General features: G+C 39.8%; 1 protein-coding gene across 4 annotated transcripts in view; it reads right to left on the bottom strand.

The window, feature by feature from the left end:
• PRPF40B (pre-mRNA processing factor 40 homolog B) overlaps window positions 1-15,523 on the bottom strand; it is a 296,834-nt gene that overhangs the window by 17,620 nt on the left and 263,691 nt on the right. For all 4 annotated transcript variants that reach the window (XM_053708036.1, XM_053708037.1, XM_053708038.1 and 1 more), the window contains one exon: window positions 2,606-2,773. In XM_053708036.1, coding sequence (XP_053564011.1) covers window positions 2,606-2,773 — 168 coding nt within the window. The remainder of the gene's footprint in view (window positions 1-2,605; window positions 2,774-15,523) is intronic.

Genomic DNA, 15,523 nt, shown 5'->3' with positions numbered 1-15,523 from the left:
AGCTCCCAGTTTAGCACTGTTGAAAAGGTTAGGCTGGGAGAAAGACCAGACACTCCCCCCTCCCCTGCATATGAAAAGATCCATTATACAATCAGGAGCATGCATCTACATCTCATACTTTGGGGCCTTGTTAGTCTGAAAATCAGTGCAATGTTATTAAAAAATAAGCTAAGCTATACATTGTTATAAAACTTTTATGCAAAGACAAATCTAGTGTACAGTGTCACTTTAAGCTCAGGAGCGTTCATGTGTCTGGAGAACTATATGGTAGCAGTTTAGCAATAATTGTATCCATTTGCAAAAGCGCTAGATAGCAGCTCTATTTCCTGCCATGTAGTACTCAAGATGCCTACCTAAGTATCTCTTCAACAGAAAATACAATGGGAACGAAGCAAATTTGATATCAAAAGTAAATTTTTAAAATAAAATAAAATGGTGTGCTCTGTCAAAAACATGAAAGAAAATGTTTGGGTTTCTTTAAGAAGAATTATGATTTTATTCCATTCAGTCATAGATTATCATATTTTCTCTGATACATCTCTCCAAAATCAAGCTCCTTATTTTCAGCCTTCTTCTAAAATCTCTAACCCCAACTGTTACCCAACCCCACATGCTTAATGTCTTGGGATAACACTTGACTCAGATCTTTCTTTCATTCCACACATCCAGTCTTTGGCCAATTCCTGACATTTATTTACATCTTAAAAACATTTCCAAAATGCCACTTCCTCACATAAGACACAACTAAGATTTTAATCCACTCTCTCATTATTTCCCTCCTTGACTAAAGCAACTCCATCCTCTCTGGTCTCCCTAGCTACCGTCTATCTCCTTAACAATCCATAATGAATGCCTCTGCCATGCTGATCTTCCTTTCACGTTGCTCTTTATCTGCTGCACCTCTCTGCCAATCCCTTCACTGTTCTCTAACCTCCAGAATAAAACACAAAATCCTGACTCTGACATTCAAGGCCCTCAATAACACTGCTCCACCTACAGTATATCTCAGACCTAGTCTCCAGATACTACACCTCCTGTCCCCCTACTCTGCTCCTCTCTTGTTACCTCTTCACATTCTCATCTACAGGACTTCTCCAGATTGGCCCACATCTTCTGGAACTCTCTGCCTCACTCCACAAGACTTCCCCCTAGTTTTTAAAGTTAATAATAATAAAAAACATGCTATTGATAACTTCCCTAATCACTACCTATCCTAACATCTGTCTACTCTGAATGTGCTTATGATTGTATGTGGGCTAAAGTGGGGCAAGCATGATGACACGCTTCTTCCACGTTTGCGTAATCTTGCATTAGTACACACCATCATATTTTATATCTATTCACCAAAAATAATAATAAAGGAATTAATTTCTGGCCTCCCAAGAGGGAATACAAATATTTCATTGGAGCTAAGGGCAAGCAATCAGCAATCCTTGTTCATTAAAAATGATGTTGGCTGCTAATACACATTATATGACGCACCACTGGGCCACTGACACTATTTGATTTGATTTTAGCTCCTTGCCCAGCAACAAGGATGATGGATGGAAAAAGCTAACTGGCAACATGAAGAAGAATAGTAAGAATTTAATGTGTGGATCTACAATAAGGTAAGTTATGTTGAACTGTATATAGTATTTAGTTGTGTAATTTATGTATAAACTGTGGACTTCAGAATACAGAGCTTATTAGCTGCAAAGGTATTGATCCAAAACAAATGATTAGTTACTGCTGGTAAGAAAATGCTTGAGATAGATAGAATAAAACACTCTACACAAGGTCTAAAAGCCAAAGCTTCTTTCTAGATTCTATTTGATTGTTTATTAAAATATGTCATTGTAGATATAAATGCTTTATTTCAATTAAAAATAGTGCAGCTATATAATCACATCTATTTGTCCATCTTCAGGCCACAAGCAGTAGGTTTTTGTTTGAGGAGGCAGAGCTCAGGGGTCACCAGATCACTTGCTCTCCTTATCTCAGGACAATGGGGTTCAGCAGGATGAGCAATGTCTTGACCTTTACAAAGATAACTTCCTGCTAATGCTTTTTACTGGATACAATTAGTATTACTTAGTTACGTGTTATGCTAATTTGCACTTCATCTGCAGTATTTGGTTTGATGGCTCTTCTTTTGTCTGATTACAGCTTACAATGCCCTGACTGGGGATAACAGCAGACCTTTTCCATCACTGAACCCTTGATGTTACTTGGATAAAAATGCCTACAATATAGTGACTAAGGTAAGGTTGGTATTGGTTACTAAACCATTGTAAGCTCTATCCGGATGTGCTGCTGACACCTATTTATTTCTGCCAGTAGTGAATGCATCACCTATTTCACAATATTACATACCCCATTTTATATACAACATTATCTTCTCCTGACAATTATTACAGTTTATTTTTAACATTTTAATACAAACATCTTACCACTTACACTGTAACTTTCTTATGAAATAAACTGACCTCCAGAGTACCATTTAACCTTGAAAAAGATATGTATTAAATATACTTTTTTGAGAAAGGCATTTTCAAACCTTATCATCAGGTTTTGTTTTATAGGGGAACAAATGTTTTCCACAAATTGAAAATCCCCCACTTACTTTCTCCTTCCTTGTGCTGTGCTTCGGAGAAATGCGCCGGTTGTCTGTTGGCTCTGCTGCAGCTTCGTGACTGTAATTTCTTTCAATTTCGTTTTCTTTCAGTTGTTCAATCTCCTTTTCTCTTTTGCTTCTCTCTTTATCCTTTTCCATTTCATCCTCTGGGCTGTTCTATTACGTAAATCAAGAACATGGTCAAACACAATCATTTTCATCCTCAAGTCAGACACAATTCACAAAGTGATGCATTAGTAGAGGACATGATAACAGTAACATAATTTATTCATACCTGATAAATTAATTTATTTCATGGTGGTGAGAGTTCACAATCCATTACTGATGGGAATTACTCTTGCCTACCACTAGGAGGTGCAAAATATTCCCAAACACCAAGAGCTCTATATAAACCCTCCCACCTCACAGGTACCTCAATCTAATGTATAATCAAGCAAAATGAGGTAGGAAAAAGTAATAAAAGCAGAAATAAAAGGAGCAGGGAAAAAAGATGTGTGAATGAAAGAAGCCAACACCAGAATATCACAAGGTGGGATCTGGTGGAGTCTCACCACTATGAAAGAAATACATTTGTCAGGTAAGCATAAATTATGTTTTCTTTCATACAGGTGGTGAAAGTCCATGATCCATTACTCCTTAAAACTAATACCCAAGCTGTGGAGCCCACAAGTAATGGTACATTTTTTTCACTGAAAATACACAACTCCAAAAGATATATATTATGTTTTCAATGCACTTAAAATCAATCAACAGGCAAACTAAATCAAGCTGAGACAACCATAAAAATGGTAGAATTTAGTAAAGATGACCAAGTAGTTGCCTTGCAAATTTGGTCAACAGAAGCCTCATTCTTGAAAGCCCCAGAAGTGGCAACTGATCTTGTAGAATGAGCAGTAATCAGTTTAGGTGGAATCTGACCCGCCTCCAAGTAAGCCTTATGAATCAAAAGTTTCAACCAAAAAGCCAAAGAAACAGCAGAGACTTTCTGTTCCTTCCTAGCACCAGAAAAGTTAACAAACAAACTAGAGGTTTGTCTGAAATCCTTAGTAGCATAAAGATAATATTTCAATGCTTTAACAAAATCCAAAGTATGCAAAGATCTCTCTGAAGCATTTTTTGGATTATGGCACAAAAAAGGGACAACAATTTTCAACTGATATTGTCTGAAGACAGAACATTAGGCAAGAAATCAAACTTAGTCCTTCATAGTATCAGATAAGGAGAATAACATGAAAGAGCAGACAATTCAGAAACTCTTCTTACAGAAGAAATAACCAAAAGAAACAAAACCTTCCAAGAAAAAAAGTTTTAATATCCACTGTATGCATAGGCTCAAAAGAAGCCTGCAACCCCTTTAACACCAAGTTAAGTGTCCAATGTGGAGAAATTGGCTTAATAACAGGCTTAATCCGAACCAAAGCCTCAAAAAACATGAATGACAGGATGATTAGCAATCTTCCTATGAAACAAAACTGAAAGAGCAGAGATCTGCCCTTTCAAATAACTGGCAGATAGGCCCTTATCCAAACCATCCTGTAAGAACGGCAAAATCCTAGGAACTCTAAAAGAGGGCCAAGAAAAGCCATGATCTACACACCAAGAAATACAAACTTTCCAGACCTTATGATAAATCTTCCTAGTCACAGTTTTATGAGCCTGGATTAAAGTTTTAATCACAGAATCTGAGAAACCTCTATGCTTAAGAACAAAGCGTTCAATCTCCATGCCATCAAGCTTAGAGATTTGAGATCCACATGGAAAAATGGACCTTGAGAGAAAAGGTCTGGATGAAATGGAAGAGGCCAAGAAGGGCAATTGGAATTTTGAACCAGATCTGCATACCAAATCCCGTGAGGACTAGATGGCGCAATCAGGATTACTGATGACATCTCTAGCCTTATCTTGGTAATTACTCTGGGAAGAAGAACTAGAGGAGGAAACAAATAAGCAAGCTGAAATGACCAAGAAGCTACTAGAGCATTCACAAACACTGCCTGAGGGTCATTGAACCTCACAAAAGTATCTGGGAAGTTTATTATTTAAACGAGAAGCCATCAGACCTATCTCTGGAAGATCCCAAAGATTCACAATCTGGTTGAACACATCCAGGTGAAGCGACCAATCACCTGGATGCAGAGACTGACGACAGAGAAAGTCTGCTTCACAGTTGTTTACTCCTTGGAATATGAATTGCAGAAACAGACAGGAATTGGTTTCTGCCCATGAGAGAATTCGATACACTTCCTTCATAGCTAGGGAACTGTGAGTTCCCTCTTGATGATTGATATAGGCCGCCACTGCTGTGACATTGTTTGATTGTAAGTGGAGTTGAGACTCCCTTTTCAACAAAGGCCAAGTCTGAAGAATCCTGAAAATAGCATAGATTTCTAAAACATTTATTGGCAACCTCGCTTTCCGAGAAACATAAACCCCTTGTGTTGTTAGAGACCCCCAAACAGATTCCCAACCTAAAAGACTTGCATCTGTAGTGATAACAGTTCAGGTAGGATGAGCAAAAGAAGCCCCTAAATAATGAATTGTTGATCCAGCTACCAAGTCAGAGACTGACTGGGTCATAAGATCCAGAACTTTAATACAAAGGGCAACAGAGGGAAAAGAGAGAGACTGAAGGTGCAGACAGGCTGACACTAGCTTTAGCCTTCTCTAATCTGTTATAGAAAGACTCAATGAAACCCTAAAAAAGTAACCCTTGTCTGAGGCACAAAAGAACTGTTCGGAGAATTGATATTTCAACTGTGCTGTTAAAGAAACAACAGTCTGTTGGTTTGATATTCTGCTAAAAGAAAAGATGGGGCTTGAACCAAGATGTCGACTAGGTAAGGAAACACTACAATTCCCTGAGTTGTGATCACAGACAGAAGGGCACCCAGAAACGTTGTGAAAATTCTTGAAGCTGTAGCCAGACCAAATGGTAGAGAAACAGACTGAAAATGTTTGTCTAAAAAGGCAAACCCCTGATACTGGAAATGTTCCATGTAAATTGGAACATGAAGATAAGCATCCTTTAAATCTTTTGTGGACATAAACTGACCTTGCTGAATAAAAGGCAGACTTGTCCGAATAGTTTCCATTTTGAAAGAGATTTTAGATCTAGAACTGGTCTGAAAGTACATCCGGCTTTGTTCTGAAACATATCCAAATACCCTGATATATTTAAAACCCAGGGATCTGGGACAGACTGAAACGAAAGCTTCTGAAAAAAGGTGTAACCTGCACCCTACCAGAGCAACTGGATCGGAGGTCGCACCTTCATGCAGACTTAGAAGTAGGGATAGATTTCTTGGCCTCCTTAAGTCTATTCCAGTTAGCACTAGGCCTCCAGACTATACCGGAGGTGTTTTGTCTCTGAGAGGAGGAATCGGCTTTCTATTCCTTGTTCTGACAAAAGGAACAAAAACGATTGGAAGCTTTAAATTTTACATTTGACTCCTTATCTTGAGGAAGAACCAAAAAATTTTTTTCCCTGAAAAGAAAGATAATAAAAAATGTATGTTTACCTGATAAATTAATTTCCTTCTTGGAAGTGAGAGTCCATGAGAATATTCATAACCTATGGGAATTACCTGACCTGGACCCCAGGAGGAGGCAAAGACACTCCAAACAGGACTATAAATATCCCTCCCACTTCCCCTACCCTCCAGTAGTTTAGCCGAGGATAAGGAAAAGTGAAGATAGATGTGTGCCGCTGCTACACATTTAACATCCGAGCGGGGTCATGGACTTTCACTGCCATGAAGGAAATTAATTTATCAGATAAGCATACATTTTATTTTCCTTCTATTGGCAGTGAGAATCCACAAGCACATTCTTAACTTACGGGAAACCAATACCCAAGCTGTGAGTTCACAAATGTTTGGGCTGAAAATAGGGAAAGAAGTACTAGACACCACTGCTTGTAGAACGCTTCTCCCAAAGGAAGCCTCTGCTGAGGCAAAAAAAATCACTTATAGAACTTCATGAATGTGTGCAATGAAGATCAAGTTGCTGCTTTGCAAATCTGTTCAACTGAGGCCTCATTCTTGAAGGCCCAAGTGGTAGACACCGCACAAATGAAATTTACTGTGATTTTTTAAGGGGGCTCTTGACTCGCCTCCTGAAATGCCATATGAATTAGACTTCTCAACCAAAAGGAAAAGGTTACAGCTGAGGCCTTCTGCTCCTTGCACTTACCAGTATACAGGATGAATAAGTGTGAAGGTAGAACTTCAACGCTCTGACCATATCCAAATTATGTAACAATCTCTCCTTGGAGGATGACGGATTAGGACAAAGTGAAGAAACCATAATCTCCTGGTTGATGTTGCGAGTATTCACTACCTTAGAAAGGAAGCCTGGTTGAGTTTGCATACCAAGTCCTGCGTGGCCACGCAGGGGCTATCAGAATAGTAGGTATGCGCTCCTGCTTGATACGAGCTACCACTCTGGGCAGAAGCACAATTGGTGGAGAAACAGATAGATTAAGGTGAAGTTCCATGCAACCGCCAGAGCATCCACTAGCTCCGCCTGAGGATCCCTGGATCTTGAACCGTACTTCTGGAGCTTTGCATTTAAGCGGGAGGCCTTCAGCTCTATATCCAGAACACCTCATCTGCGAGTTCCAAAAATACCTCCTGTTTCAGGGACTACTTCCCTGAGTGAAGAGTCTGCCTGCTCAGGAAATCTGCCTCCCAATGTGAATAGCTGAAATCTGGCATTGATTTCTCTCCGCCCACTCAAGGATTCAAACTCTGAGTACTTCCCTGATGGTTAATGTAGGCCACTGTAATTATGTTGTCCTGTTGACATTGGATATGCTTGGCAGAACCAAGTTAAGGCCACGCCAGAATCGAGTTGTAAATAGCCCTCGATTCGAGAATGTTGATAGGAACATTTCCTCCTGACACCAGGTTCCCTGGGCTCTCAGAGAACCCCATACCACCCCCCTGCTGGACAGACTCGCGTCTGTGGTGATTATCATTCAGGTGGGGCGACAGAAACTTGTTCCTAGAAGAACCGGGGTTGGAGATTGCCACCAAACCAGGCTCTCTCTCATATGGGAATTAGAAAATTAGATCATCATTGGATAGGGACAATGAACTAAGTTGGAAATAAAATGGATTTCCGAGCTCAACACTCTAGTACCATATGGTATGAATGTTGGGTTCGAACCATTCCACTTTTTAAATTAAATATGGATTCAGAATGTTATTTTATCTTAAGTATGTATTCAGAACGTTATTTTATCTCTTGCGAGATATATGTAATTATATCTGTTGTATTGTGACATATAGTTGTGTAAATATATGTAATTCCATACTAATATGCAATATATAAGTGCCGAAATTATGTAATCTAACTTGTTAGATTTAAATATATGCCACATATAAGTTAATTTTCCTTGATAAAAATCAGTAAAACTAATGCTAAAAAAGAAGGCAGAAAATTACAAATGTACGAAATACCATTTTAAATTTGATTATGAACATACAACATTTTTACTAATTGGTGGAAGCCTGTTTAAAACAAGAGGAATCGGACCGCTTCAGCAACTCCCTTGAAAAAGCCACGTGGGCGTGGCGAAACGTACGTCGGGAATAGCTGAATAGTGACGTCACAGTGAGAGGCGCTCTCCTCGTAGAGACTGGCAACAAGTGAATACTTTGTTTACACAATAATCCACTGCCATCCATTTTGGAGATTGTAGATACAGATTTTCTTGTGCCTATTTCACATCATAACCCTAAGTGACTCACGATCCATACATATATTTTTGTGCTTTTATAATGTTTCATACATTTTAAATAAATACCCCTTTTTTATTGAAGCGGTTCCAGATTCAATTACAGAAGTGGCTTTACCTGGTAGCCAATATCAGGTCTGCTGTTAGATTGGGGACTGAATAATAGCTCCTGAAAAGTGTGAGTACGTGTTCACAAAAGCTTTGTTTAATTTATTATACACAGTATCACACTATGTTATATTCCTTTATCTCCTGAGACACGTCGACACGCTGATACCTTCCAGCAGAACTAATAAACTTAAAACACGGGCAAGAGCTGAGCCTGACAGCTTTGTGTTTCAGGATCGCGCAATACTTGAGCTTAAGATAGCCCAAGGTTATGTAAGTAAAAAATTTACACATAAATATCACTTTGAAATTTGTTGCAAAATCACACTATATGTTTTTTTTTTTCTTTGAGACATTGAGAATTGGATGATCGCACGCTTCTTAAAAAGATTTGAGTAGAATTCCTGTCTCCTCTCTGATGAGGGAAATGGAATCCCTACTCCTATAGCAAATAGGTATTCCACGCAGCGGAGAAGTGCAGCTCTTTCTACTGGGTTTCCTGAAACCTTTGACAGTAGGAAGTGAACCCTTAGCAGATAATGTTCATCACCCAAGAGTCCTGGACAGACTGAATCCATTCCTCTTGGAATAGAGAGAGTATGCCCCCTCACGCAACCTGGTCCCAGGTCGGGGGTGATCCCATCATGCTGATTTGTAATCTTGTGAAGCCTTCTTGGGCTTCTTGTTCTTATTCCAACCCTGGGTGACTTAGTTATAGCTGCTTCTGCGCTCCTCTGATTCATGTTCTGAAAGAAACTAAAAGTCCCATTGGAAGACCCTTAGGCTTTGATTTTTATGTCCTGCAGCAGGAAAGCTCCCTTTTATCCTGTGACTGTGGCTATGATAGAGTCCAGATCCGGACCAAACAGGGATTTACCCTTGAATGACAAGGAGAGTAGTCTAGACTTAGACATGTTATTCGCTGACCAGGACTTAAGCCACAAGGCCCTCCTACCTAGAACTGCAAAACTAAAATTCTTCTCATCGGTGTGAGAAATTGGAAGAATGGCATCCCTGATGAAGGCGTTTGCGAACCTCTGGGATTGTATATGATCTTGGATCCCCTCTAAAGGACTTTCCACCATAATCAGATCCGCTAAGGACTCACACCAGAACTTGGTGGCCCCCGTGAGTGCATCTATTCCCACTGCTGGTTGAAACAGTGTGTCAGACTGAAGGAAGTAATGTCCTCGAGCGAAATACTTGTGCGCTAGGCTAATGTGGAAATAGTGCCAGCCACCTTGGGCAAACTGTTCCAGACCTCCATGTGTGTGGCTGGAACAGGACACAGCCTCTTAAATGCCCGTGAAGGGGCAAAAGGGGTGCCTGGCTTCTCCCATTCCTCTGAGATGATTTCGGAGATAATGGGGGGAACAAGAAATACATCTAGGGCCCTAAGTCTAAACACAGATTTCAGTCTCTGCACCTGTTCTTCCTCAGGCGGTTCTGCAGCCTGCTCCACTTTATTAATCATACCCTCCTCAAAATCCTCTTCCAACTCTCCTTTGGAATGGTCAGAGGAAGGTAGTTCACCTTTAGAGCTAAGTAAGGGTTCATCCTCTGAAGCTTGCCCATAACTATTGGTCATGGTCACTGCACCTGGGTTACGTACAGGTGAACAATATTTAACTTTTCTCATCCTCTTCCCTGATACCTGGCTAGCACCTAGGGCAGCAGAGACAGCAGCCTGTATACGGGCCATGAGGTCGTCGGGTAGGGGGCTTATCCCAGCCGGGGTAGGGCCACTCACTGCACAGTGTTCAGGGGTGACTGAAGCCGCATTCAAGGACTGTTGGACAGGGATATCCGCGTCAGCCAAAGCTTGAGGAGCCGCAGTAGGGCCTGCTGGAGACAGGGCATGTGGGAGCTCCTACACGGTTTGACAATTTGGGTCTCCTGAATAAGTTAGGCAGAAATTGCATAGTTGCGCCGGGGGGGGGGGGGGGGGGGTTGGGGGGGGGGTGGGATTCACAGTGATTTTCCTGCAAAGCATACATTTACTGTTGTCAATGGAATTTACTGAGGAACATTCCTCCAGACTCTCTATTAGAATAGAGTCATCCATTGTATGTGTAAAGCGATAAAGACAATCGTGAACCTTATAGCGGGGTATCTTAGACCCAATGCACCAAACAACTGTCCCGTTTTTTAAGCCCTTGTTTAGGGTGTCTTACCACCTCTGGACAGACCGAGTCCCATCACTACCGCTCTCCCGCAGGAGTGTTGCTCAGTGGATACGAAGCGCTAATGGCTCAAAAGCAATACTCTCGGCGGGAATTAACATTCCCGCCTCTCTGTGGCTTGTGTGAGAATGTAGTAATGATGCCCCCATCATATGCTGGGGCGTGCCTGCACGCATATGGGCAAATAACCAGAGGACCGGTAACAATCTCCAGTGCAGTCATATTACAAACACCGCTGAAATATATGCTCTGGTGTTGCAGTGTCCAACAAAGGACAACATGCTTGTCAGTTTCCTGCATATCGGCGCCATGGAAGCGCACCCCTCTCAGCCCCCTATCCTAGATAAGGCTGGAATCTGTATAAAGGACGCAAGTGGCATGATACTGCCTGTTATCAAAGGGCCCAAGTGTGCACATAACACTCTTAAAAGGCAGGGACAAGCCTTAAAACTGCCTTTTTATTAGACAAGTTACCATGAAAGAGGGGACAACTTACCTATGATACGTCTGTAATTTAGTTTGAACCCCCCCCCCCCCACTTTATCAGACAGAGGATTAAGACAAACTGGCAGAGGCATGGGAGACCCAGCTTCAATCAGTGTTACATAAACCAATATGCTATCAAAATTTATATGATTATATGATCCCTGGCTTTTCAAAGCCAATTCATGATAGACTTAATTCTTCTTTCTTACAGAGGACCTCTCTCTGCCTACCTCCATGATACGAGGCAAATAACTACTGGAAGGTAGGGGAAGTGGGAGGGATATTTATAGTCTTGTTTGGGGTGTCTTTGCCTCCTCCTGGTGGCCAGGTGGACTGCCACTGCCAATAGAAGGAAATCTGGATTTAGAAACCATATCAGCAGACCAGGATTTAAGACATAAAGCTCTTCTAGAGAGAACTGCCAAGGACATGCTCTTAACATTAATCTTAACAATGTCAAATACAGCATCACAAACAAATGAATTTTCACTTTGAGTAATCCCAAAAGGTTAAAAAAATCTTCACTGACAGAATCATTAGAAAACTGCTCTTAAAGACTAGTTAACCAGATGAAGAAGCTGCAGCAACATCATCAATAGATATAGCTGGCCTAAACAAATAACCTTCTTTCAGAAAAACCCTTCTATGAAAGGATTCTAACTTATATAAAGGGTCCTTAAAAAAAAGTACTGTCTTGGAAATGGCCCCATAAACTTTAGGAACAGTCTTCCATAGTTCAATATTAGAGGCTGGTAAAGGATATCATTTCTTGAACATTGCAGAAGGATTAAAAGAATTACCTATCTTAGACCATTTTCTAGAAACTATTTCAGAAACAGCATCTGGAATAGGAAAAACACCTCAAGGGTTTTAATACCAGTTTTATAGACTGAATCTAAGTGGTTAAATGGCTTATCCTCAGAACCTTTAGAGTCATTAATCCCTAAAGTAAGCAAAACCTTTTCTAAAAGAGAATGATTATGTTCCACTTTAAATTAAAAAAATAGGATGAATCAGGTTCAATATCAGAAGACTCCTCATCATGAAACTTCTCCTTCTGAAGATTCTTGGAAATGGCCCCATAAACTTTAGGAACAGTCTTCCATAGTTCAATATTAGAGGCTGGTAAAGGATATCATTTCTTGAACATTGCAGAAGGATTAAAAGAATTACCTATCTTAGACCATTTCCTAGAAACTATTTCAGAAACAGCATCTGGAATAGGAAAAACACCTCAAGGGTTTTAATACCAGTTTTATAGACTGAATCTAAGTGGTTAAATGGCTTATCCTCAGAACCTTTAGAGTCATTAATCCCTAAAGTAAGCAAAACCTTTTCTAAAAGAGAATGAATATGTTCCACTTTAAATAAAAAAAATAGGATGAATCAGGTTCAATATCAGAAGACTCCTCATCATGAAACTTCTCCTTCTGAAGATTCCTAGGCTTAGACATAGCACTAGTAGAAGGTAAATTCTGAACTGACCTTTTATGATTACTTGAAGGCAGGAGAACTGCCAACATTTCAGAAACAGTAGATTTGACGATATATTTCACTCCAGAAGCAAAAACTCCCCAGTAAGGAACAAACAGAAGGAAAAGTAACACCCATAGAAGCAGCATTAGGTTGGTCAGAATGCCTTAACATAAATAAGCTGGAAAGATACCTCAGCTTCTTTGCAATATACACACTTGACATCGGTAGGAAAGTGTTCAGAGGACCCAGCTTCTAAGGTAGATTTAGGGACAGAATTAGAAGGGTCTATTATAGCATTGAATTACAATAGCAAAAATAAACCTCCTAACAAAGCTCTTCTAAGAGGTTCAATAAGACTTACAGGTTAAAGTATGCTAAGCCGAAACAAAAAGCAAGAGACAAGTAGACACCACACTCGATGTCTGGATAACATTTAGCAGAGTAGGAGTGCGCATGTGAAAACTACACTGTTAAAAAGAAGATAAGAGCACCAAATACCCGAATGCATGTACCTGATGCGCGCTAAACTGAAACACGGGCGGGGAGGGGAAAAAACCCTTAAGCGTGCAAAACTCCGACATGCGCAATCCTGAGGGCTTAGGAGCGTAAATCCGATATGCACAGACCTGAAGGCCAGCACGTAGCAAAACCAACTTGTCGTGTCAAAAATTAAATGTATGCAACAAATTTAAAGGGGAAAATAAATTAATGATGCTGTCTTAAAAAAAAAAAATATATATATATATATATATATACATATACAGGTAGCCCTCAGTTTATGCCGGGGTAGGTTCCAGAAGGAATGGTTGTAAATCGAAACCGTTGTAAATTGAAACCCAGTTTATAATGTAAGTCAATGGAAGTGAGGGAGATAGGTTCCAGACACCTCTCAAAATTGTCATTCGTAACTCCTAATACATTATTTTTAAAGCTTTGAAATGAAGACTTTAAATGCTAAAAAGCATTATAAACCTAATAAATAATCACACAACACAGAATATATAATTAAACTAAGTTAATGAACAAAAACATTCGCTAAACAGCATTATAAACCTAATAAAATAATCACACAACACAGACTTCACTTGCATTTTTCTGCAAACAGTTCTTTCTATGCATTCCAATCTGGACTGATTTATAAACAGGAAGATCTTGTTCCTTTGAGAATCTGCTCAATAGCTCAGGTCTGGTTAAACTGATTCATTCAGCTTGCTTGGCTTTGCTGCAACACAAGCGGACAGCTCCACCTACTGGCTATTTTAATAAATGCACTGCTTCTCAATGCTTTTTAATAGCAGTCACATGACTGGAAAAAAAGGTTGTTATTCTGAAACGGTGTAAATTGAACCGTTGTAAAACGAGGGCCACCTGTATATGCATAAAATAAATATATAAATATTGATGCCCAAAGTAGGCTACAGAGTGTCAAATAAATACAAAATAAGATACTTACCAATAGACACTCATCTACTTACTAAAGTAGATAGCCAAACCAATACTGAAACATAGCAGAGGTTATGGAATAGGAGTATATCATAGATCTATTAGGGGAGGGAAAACACAAGTCTCTGCAACCACTTTGGAAGGTTTGTGACAGAAATTCCTATGAGGTCAAAAGAGAGCCACTAACCATACCCCATATACATCCCTCTGACAAACATTGTACATTTAGGGGAAAACTGGCCTCAACAAAGATTGAAAGCCCTTCTCTCTGAAGAATGATATGTACATCTTCAATATTCACCTTCATCCAGCAGAGGTAAAGACAAGACAGAGGTACATGTGAGGTGGGAGGGGTTTGGGAATTCCCAGGAGTAATGAATTGTGAACTCTCACAACCTGTATGAAATAAATACTATTTCTTCTCCGCCACTCAAAGTATACAGAATTATGTGAAAATCTAGAATCTAATGGAAAACAGCAGTTTTATGTTTTATGGTGAGATTCCAAAACCGGATCAGCATCAAAGCAGCAGTGAAAGTTGTTAAAAAAAAGTAAAAACTTTATTAAAACATCATAAAAGGGATGGTTCTACACCAGAGCCCCTTTATAAAGATAATTTAATACAGTTTTCACTTTTTTAACAACTGTCAAGAGGCCAGCCTGCTTTTATTAGCACAAGTGTGCTTTTACACCTTGTAAATTACACAGAAGCAAGGCCACTGTGTAATTTACAGCCTGTTGATGGAACGGTGCCTGCCCAAGAATGATGTGAAAATAAAGCACTACTGAGATGCTCTGAGCTAGAGCTACCATAAGCAAGGGTGCAGTACCTTGGTTAACACCCTGTGAGTAGCGATAAGGCCAAACATTAGAGTCACAAACCTGTAATGCCTGTCTATAAAAGCAAACCTGACTAACTTTACAATCATCTTTTAATTTTAAAACCATAAACTGACCTTCCTGTAAACCCCCCCCCCATCTTTTAAGTCTATTGTAGCCATAACGTGACTCTCCTAAATGAAATTAAAAAAAGTGTGAATGGTGTCCATTTTGAAAGTGGATAGATTCAGGAATTTCTTAGAGATTATAGATATAGAATAGTACAAAATGTATCCTCCTTCTTTGGAACCAAAAAGAGGTAGGATTAGATCCCTGTTCTTCTAAACCAAGTCCATTACACAGAACAGCAAACTGCTGGCCTTTGTTGGATCTCAGGCTACATTGGAGACAAAAAATCTTTCTTAACAAAGCCTGGATATAAAGCTGATTCTTTATCCTTGAGATACAATCGCTAACACCCAAGGGTCTAAAATAGACATATTCCATGCCATTCAAAAAACATAGCAATTTGACCCCCACTGGATACATGTCTGGAGTGGGGGTGTACCTTGATGCTGACTTAGACTCAGGGTAGACTTTTAAGCCTGCTTGGACTTAGATCAGTATGAGCTAAGCCTCTATGAAATTGTG

The sequence above is a fragment of the Bombina bombina genome, chromosome 3 (genome assembly GCF_027579735.1).
Source record: "Bombina bombina isolate aBomBom1 chromosome 3, aBomBom1.pri, whole genome shotgun sequence".
In the NCBI taxonomy this organism is placed as follows: domain Eukaryota; kingdom Metazoa; phylum Chordata; class Amphibia; order Anura; family Bombinatoridae; genus Bombina; species Bombina bombina.
Note: the sequence above shows the minus strand (reverse complement) of the source record. Positions and strands in the feature narration are given on the sequence as shown.